This window comes from Pezoporus wallicus, unplaced genomic scaffold, assembly GCF_028554395.1.
Source record: "Pezoporus wallicus isolate ANWC-B61680 ecotype Strahan unplaced genomic scaffold, APGP_CSIRO_Pwel_v1 contig_14017, whole genome shotgun sequence".
In the NCBI taxonomy this organism is placed as follows: Eukaryota; Metazoa; Chordata; class Aves; order Psittaciformes; family Psittacidae; genus Pezoporus; species Pezoporus wallicus.
Window position 1 is genome coordinate 1 of NW_026641692.1, and position 7,968 is coordinate 7,968.

A 7,968-nucleotide genomic window follows, 5' to 3' on the forward strand; every position below is an offset into this window, starting at 1 on the left:
GGGCTGGGAGGTGTCACTATGGGTCTGGGGGGTCTCTCCATGGGGCAGCAGGTCTCGCTGTGGGGCTGGGGTCCCGCCGTGGGGCTGAGCCGCTGCCCCACAGGTGACGCTGGTGCTGCTGCTGGTGACGCTGCACAAGATGCTCCGCCCCTCGGCAGCGCTGAAACCGGATTCCAGCCGCTTGGAGAGCATCAAGTGAGGGGGGATCGGGAACGGGATCGGGATCGGGAACGGGAACGGGAATGGGATTGGGATTGGGAACGGGATCGGGATTGGAAATGGGATCGGGATCGGGATTGGGAATGGGATTGGGAACGGGATCAGGATCAGGAATGGGATCAGGATTATAAATGGGATTGGAAATGGGATCGGGATCGGGATTGGGAACGGGATTGGGAATGGGATCGGGAATGGGGTTGGGAATGGGCTGGGAACGGGAATGGGATCGGGATTGGGAATGGGATTGGGAATGAGCTGGGAATGGGATCAGGATCGGGAAGGGGATCGGGAACGGGATTGGGAATGGGATCAGGGTCAGGAATGGGATCGGGATCAGGAATGGGATTGGAAATGGGATCGGGAATGGGCCGGGAATGGGATTGGGAATGGAAACGGGATCAGAATGGGATCGGGAACGGGATCGGGATCGAGAATGGGATCGGGAATGAGCTGGGAATGGGATCGGGATCAGGAACGGGATCGGGAATGGGATCAGGATGGGGATCGGGAATGGGATCAGGAATGGGATCGGGATTGGGAATGGGATTGGGAATGGGATTGGGAACTGGATTGGGATCGAGAATGGGATTGGAAATGGGATCAGGAATGGGATCAGGATCGGGAAGGGGATCGGGAACAGGATTGGGAATGGGATCGGGAATGGGATCAGAAATGGGATTGGGAATGGGATCAGGATTGGGATAAGGATCGGGAATGGGATCAGGAACGGGATTGGGAATGGGATCGGGAATGAGCTGGGAATGGGCTGGGAACAGGCCTGGAATGGGATCGGGAATGGAACCTGGAATACACCTGGAATGGGACCTGGGTGCCGGGTGCTGGGCTTTAGGTGCTCTGTCAGTGGGTGCTCTATGATGGGTGCTCTATCACTGGTTGCTGGGTGCTCTATCACTGGGTGCTCTATCAGTGGGTGCTGGGTGCTCTCTGATGGGTGCTGTATGATGGGTGCTGGGTGCTCTCTGATGGGTGCTCTCTGATGGGTGCTGGGTGCTCCCTGATGGGTGCTCTCTGATGGGTGCTGGGTGCTGTATGATGGGTGCTGTATGATGGGTGCTGTATGATGGATGCTCTCTGATGGGTGCTGTATGATGGGTGCTGGGTGCTCCCTGATGGGTGCTGGGTGCTCTCTGATGGGTGCTGTATGATGGGTGCTGGGTGCTCCCTGATGGGTGCTGTATGATGGGTGCTGTATGATGGGTGCTGGGTGCTCCCTGATGGGTGCTGGGTGCTCCCTGATGGGTGCTGGGTGCTCTCTGATGGGTGCTGTATGATGGGTGCTGGGTGCTCCCTGATGGGTGCTGTATGATGGGTGCTGTATGATGGGTGCTGGGTGCTCTCTGATGGGTGCTGTATGATGGGTGCTGATCCCATCCTGCTCCATGCCAGGTCCTGGGCCCTTGGCTCCATGGCGCTGGGTGCTGTATGATGGGTGCTGGGTGCTCATCACTGGGTGCTGGGTGCTCTCTGATGGGTGCTCCCTGATGGGTGCTGGGTGCTCTCTGATGGGTGCTCCCTGATGGGTGCTCCCTGATGGGTGCTCTCTGATGGGTGCTGTATGATGGGTGCTGGGTGCTCCCTGATGGGTGCTCTCTGATGGGTGCTCTCTGATGGGTGCTGGGTGCTCTCTGATGGGTGCTCCCTGATGGGTGCTCCCTGATGGGTGCTCTCTGATGGGTGCTGTATGATGGGTGCTGGGTGCTCCCTGATGGGTGCTCTCTGATGGGTGCTCCCTGATGGGTGCTGGGTGCTCTCTGATGGGTGCTCCCTGATGGGTGCTCCCTGATGGGTGCTCTCTGATGGGTGCTGTATGATGGGTGCTGGGTGCTCCCTGATGGGTGCTCTCTGATGGGTGCTCTCTGATGGGTGCTGGGTGCTCCCTGATGGGTGCTCCCTGATGGGTGCTCTCTGATGGGTGCTGGGTGCTCCCTGATGGGTGCTCTCTGATGGGTGCTCTCTGATGGGTGCTGGGTGCTCCCTGATGGGTGCTCTCTGATGGGTGCTCTCTGATGGGTGCTCTCTGATGGGTGCTGGGTGCTCTCTGATGGGTGCTCTCTGATGGGTGCTGGGTGCTCTCTGATGGGTGCTGTATGATGGGTGCTGGGTGCTCTCTGATGGGTGCTGGGTGCTCCCTGATGGCTGCTCTCTGATGGGTGCTCTCTGATGGGTGCTCTCTGATGGGTGCTGGGTGCTCTCTGATGGGTGCTCTCTGATGGGTGCTGGGTGCTCTCTGATGGGTGCTCTCTGATGGGTGCTCTCTGATGGGTGCTGGGTGCTCTCTGATGGGTGCTGTATGATGGGTGCTGGGTGCTCTCTGATGGGTGCTGTATGATGGGTGCTGGGTGCTCTCTGATGGGTGCTGGGTGCTCCCTGATGGCTGCTCTCTGATGGGTGCTCTCTGATGGGTGCTCTCTGATGGGTGCTGGGTGCTCTCTGATGGGTGCTCTCTGATGGGTGCTCTCTGATGGGTGCTCTCTGATGGGTGCTCTCTGATGGGTGCTGGGTGCTCTCTGATGGGTGCTGTATGATGGGTGCTGGGTGCTCTCTGATGGGTGCTGTATGATGGGTGCTGGGTGCTCTCTGATGGGTGCTGGGTGCTCCCTGATGGGTGCTCCCTGATGGGTGCTCTCTGATGGGTGCTGGGTGCTCCCTGATGGGTGCTCTCTGATGGGTGCTCTCTGATGGGTGCTGGGTGCTCCCTGATGGGTGCTCCCTGATGGGTGCTCTCTGATGGGTGCTGGGTGCTCCCTGATGGGTGCTCTCTGATGGGTGCTCTCTGATGGGTGCTGGGTGCTCCCTGATGGGTGCTCTCTGATGGGTGCTCTCTGATGGGTGCTCTCTGATGGGTGCTGGGTGCTCTCTGATGGGTGCTCTCTGATGGGTGCTGGGTGCTCTCTGATGGGTGCTGTATGATGGGTGCTGGGTGCTCTCTGATGGGTGCTGGGTGCTCCCTGATGGCTGCTCTCTGATGGGTGCTCTCTGATGGGTGCTCTCTGATGGGTGCTGGGTGCTCTCTGATGGGTGCTCTCTGATGGGTGCTGGGTGCTCTCTGATGGGTGCTCTCTGATGGGTGCTCTCTGATGGGTGCTGGGTGCTCTCTGATGGGTGCTCTCTGATGGGTGCTCTCTGATGGGTGCTGGGTGCTCTCTGATGGGTGCTGTATGATGGGTGCTGGGTGCTCTCTGATGGGTGCTGTATGATGGGTGCTGGGTGCTCTCTGATGGGTGCTGGGTGCTCCCTGATGGCTGCTCTCTGATGGGTGCTCTCTGATGGGTGCTCTCTGATGGGTGCTGGGTGCTCTCTGATGGGTGCTCTCTGATGGGTGCTGGGTGCTCTCTGATGGGTGCTCTCTGATGGGTGCTCTCTGATGGGTGCTGGGTGCTCTCTGATGGGTGCTCTCTGATGGGTGCTCTCTGATGGGTGCTGGGTGCTCTCTGATGGGTGCTCTCTGATGGGTGCTGGGTGCTCTCTGATGGGTGCTGTATGATGGGTGCTGGGTGCTCTCTGATGGCTGCTGGGTGCTCCCTGATGGCTGCTCTCTGATGGGTGCTCTCTGATGGGTGCTCTCTGATGGGTGCTGGGTGCTCTCTGATGGGTGCTCTCTGATGGGTGCTGGGTGCTCTCTGATGGGTGCTCTCTGATGGGTGCTCTCTGATGGGTGCTGGGTGCTCTCTGATGGGTGCTCTCTGATGGGTGCTCTCTGATGGGTGCTGGGTGCTCTCTGATGGGTGCTGTATGATGGGTGCTGGGTGCTCTCTGATGGGTGCTGTATGATGGGTGCTGGGTGCTCTCTGATGGGTGCTGGGTGCTCTCTGATGGGTGCTCTCTGATGGGTGCTCTCTGATGGGTGCTGTATGATGGGTGCTGTATGGTGGGTGCTGGGTGCTCCCTGATGGGTGCTCCCTGATGGGTGCTGTATGATGGGTGCTGGGTGCTCCCTGATGGGTGCTCTCTGATGGGTGCTCTCTGATGGGTGCTCTCTGATGGGTGCTCCCTGATGGGTGCTCTCTGATGGGTGCTCCCTGATGGGTGCTCTCTGATGGGTGCTCTATGATGGGTGCTCCCTGATGGGTGCTCTCTGATGGGTGCTCCCTGATGGGTGCTCTCTGATGGGTGCTCTCTGATGGGTGCTCCCTGATGGGTGCTCCCTGATGGGTGCTCTCTGATGGGTGCTCTCTGATGGGTGCTCCCTGATGGGTGCTCCCTGATGGGTGCTCTCTGATGGGTGCTCTCTGATGGGTGCTCTCTGATGGGTGCTCCCTGATGGGTGCTCTCTGATGGGTGCTGTATGATGGGTGCTCTCTGATGGGTGCTGGGTGCTCCCTGATGGGTGCTCCCTGATGGGTGCTCTCTGATGGGTGCTCCCTGATGGGTGCTCTCTGATGGGTGCTGTATGATGGGTGCTCTCTGATGGGTGCTGTATGATGGGTGCTGTCCCCGCAGGTCCTGGGCCCTTGGCTCCATGGCGCTGCTGCTGCTCCTGGGGCTCACCTGGGCCTTCGGGCTCCTGTTCGTGACGCGCGAGTCCGTGCTGACGGCGTCGCTGTTCACTGCCTGCAACGCCCTGCAGGGGGCGTCCGTGCTGCTGCTGCACTGCGCCCTGCACAGGAAGGTACCGGGGGGGGGGCGATGGGGGGGACATGGGGGGATATGGGGGGAGACATTGGGGGCAATGGGGGGGACATGGGGCTGAAATGGGGGGCAATGGGGGGAGCCATTGGGGGCAATGGGGGGATATGGGGGGAGACATTGGGGGCAATGGGGGGGACATGGGGGCAATGGGGGGATATGGGGGGATATGGGGGGAGACATTGGGGGCAATGGGGGGATATGAGGGGAGCCATTGGGGGCAATGGGGGGATATGGGGGGCAATGGGGGGATATGGGGGGAGACATTGGGGGCAAGGGGGGGATATGGGGCTGATATGGGCGGCAATGGGGGGATATGGGGGGATATGGGGGGAGACATTGGGGGCAATGGGGGATATGAGGGGAGCCATTGGGGGCAATGGGGGGATATGGGGCTGAATGGGGGGATATGGGGGGAGACATTGGGGGCAATGGGGGGATATGGGGCTGATATGGGGGGCAATGGGGGGACATGGGGGGCAATGGGGGGAGCCATTGGGGGCAATGGGGGGATATGGGGGGCAATGGGGGGATATGGGGGGAGACATTGGGGGCAATGGGGGGATATGGGGCTGATATGGGGGGCAATGGGGGGACATGGGGGGCAATGGGGGGAGCCATTGGGGGCAATGGGGGGATATGGGGGGCAATGGGGGGGACATGGGGGGCAATGGGGGGATATGGGGGGAGCCATTGGGCGCGATGGGGGGGACATGGGGGGCAATGGGGGGATATGGGGGGCAATGCGGGGAGACATTGGGGGCAATGGGGGGGGAGACATTGGGGGCAATGGGGGGGATATGGGGGGGAAGACACTGGGGGGCATCCATGGGGTGCAATGGGGGGGATATGGGGGAGCAATGGGGGACAATGGGGGGGAAATGGGGGGGATATGGGGGGCAATGGGGGGATATGGGGGAGCCATGGGGGGCAATGGGGGGATATGGGGGGGGGCAATGGGGGGGATATGGGGGCAATGGGGGAGACATGGGGGGCATCCATGGGGTGCAATGGGGGGGACATGGGGGGGCAATGGGGGGGATATGGGGGGCAAAGGGGGGGACATGGGCGGGCAATGGGGGGGATATGGGGTGCAATGGGGGGGACATGGGGGGGCAATGGGGGGAGACATTGGGGGCAATGTGGGGAGACATGGGGGGCAATGGGGGGGATATGGGGGGCAATGGGGTGCAATGGGGGGGAGACATTTGGGGGGGCACCCATTGAGGGGTGCAATGGGGGGGACATGGGGGGCAATGGGGGAGACATGGGGGGCAATGGGGGGGATATGGGGGGCAATGGGGGGGCAGCCATGGGGCGCAATGGGGAGGAGACATTGGGGGGCAGCCATGGGGTGCAATGGGGGGCGGGAGACATTGGGGGTGCAATGGGGGGGCACCCATGAGGGGTGCAATGGGGGGGGAACCTTTGGGGGGGCACCCATTGGGGGTGCAATGTGGGGAGTACCCATGGGGTTGCAATGGGGGGGACCCTTTATGGGGGTGCAATGGGGGGGGCACCCATTGGGGGGGCACCCATTGGGGGGTGCAATGGGGGGGACCCTTTATGGGGGTGCAATGGGGGGGCACCCATTGGGGTGGCACCCATTGAGGGGTGCAATGGGGGGACCCTTTGGGGGGGTGCAATGGGGGCACCCATTGGGGGGTGCAATGGGGGGGCACCCATTGGGGTGGCACCCATTGAGGGGTGCAATGGGGGGACCCTTTGGGGGGTGCAATGGGGACACCCATTGGGGGGTGCAATGGGGGAGACCCTTTGGGGGGGTGCAATGGGGGCACCCATTGAGGGGGTGCAATGTGGGGGGCACCCATGTGGGGGGCAGGGCCCATAATGGGGGGAGCTCACCCCAAACCCCCCCCCCAGGTGCACCGGGAGCTGAGCAAGTGCCTGCGGCACTCGGGGTGCTGCCTGCGGAGCCCCCCCGGCACCGCCATGGGTGCCCTCAAGGGCGCCGGCACCCGCAGTGGGGCTCGATACTACAGCGGCACCCAGGTGGGCTCCGCGGGACCCATAGGGACCCATAGAGAGCCCCATGGACCCATAGAGAACCCCATGGACCCATAGAGAACCCCATGCACCCACAGGGACCCATAGGGAGCCATAGAGACCCCCCCATGGACCCATAGAGAACCCCATGGACCCATAGAGACACCCATGGACCCACAGGGACCCATAGAAACCCCCCCATGAACCCATAGAGAACCCCATAAACCCATAGAGAACCACATGGACCCATAGAGAACCCCATGGACCCATAGGGACCCCCGTGGACCCATAGAGACCCCCCCATGGAGCTATAGAGAACCCCATGGACCCATAGAGAACCCCGTAAACCCATAGAGAACCCCATGGACCCATAGGGACCCCCCCCCCCCGGACCCATAGAGAACCACATGGACCCATAGAGACCCCCCCCATGGACCCATAGAGACCCCCCCATGGACCCATAGAGAACCCCATAAACCCATAGGGACCCCCCCCCCCATGGACCCATAGAGAACCACATGGACCCATAGAGACCGCCCCCATGGACCCATAGAGAACCACATGGACCCATAGGGACCCCCCCCATGGACCCATAGAGAACCACATGGACCCATAGGGACCCCCCCATGGAGCTATAGAGAACCCCATGGACCCATAGAGAACCCTGTAAACCCATAGAGATCCCCATGGACCCATAGAGAACCCCATGGACCCATAGAGACCCCCCCATGGGCCCATAGAGACCCCCCCATGGACCCATAGAGAACCCCATAAACCCATAGGGACCCCCCCCATGGACCCACAGAGAACCCCATGGACCCATAGAGAACCCCATGGACCCATAGAGAACCCCCTCATGGACCCATAGGGACCCCCATGGACCCATAGGGACCCCCATGAACCCATAGGGACACCCATGGACCCATAGGGACCCCCCCATGAACCCATAGAGACCCCCATGGACCCATAGGGACCCCCATGAACCCATAGGGACCCCCCCATGAACCCATAGGGACACCCATGGACCCATAGGGACCCCCCCATGAACCCATAGGGACCCCCCCATGAACCCATAGGGACCCCCAGGAACCCATA

General features: G+C 61.4%; 1 protein-coding gene across 1 annotated transcript; it reads left to right on the plus strand.

The window, feature by feature from the left end:
• Positions 1-101: 101 nt before the first annotated feature.
• Positions 102-6,879, plus strand: LOC130607601 (adhesion G protein-coupled receptor L1-like; the record flags this gene model as incomplete). Its single annotated transcript, XM_057424811.1, has 3 exons — positions 102-195; positions 4,681-4,849; positions 6,751-6,879. Coding segments are annotated over exons 1-3 (354 nt in total), but the record flags the coding sequence as incomplete, so codon positions are not given.
• Positions 6,880-7,968: the final 1,089 nt, after the last annotated feature.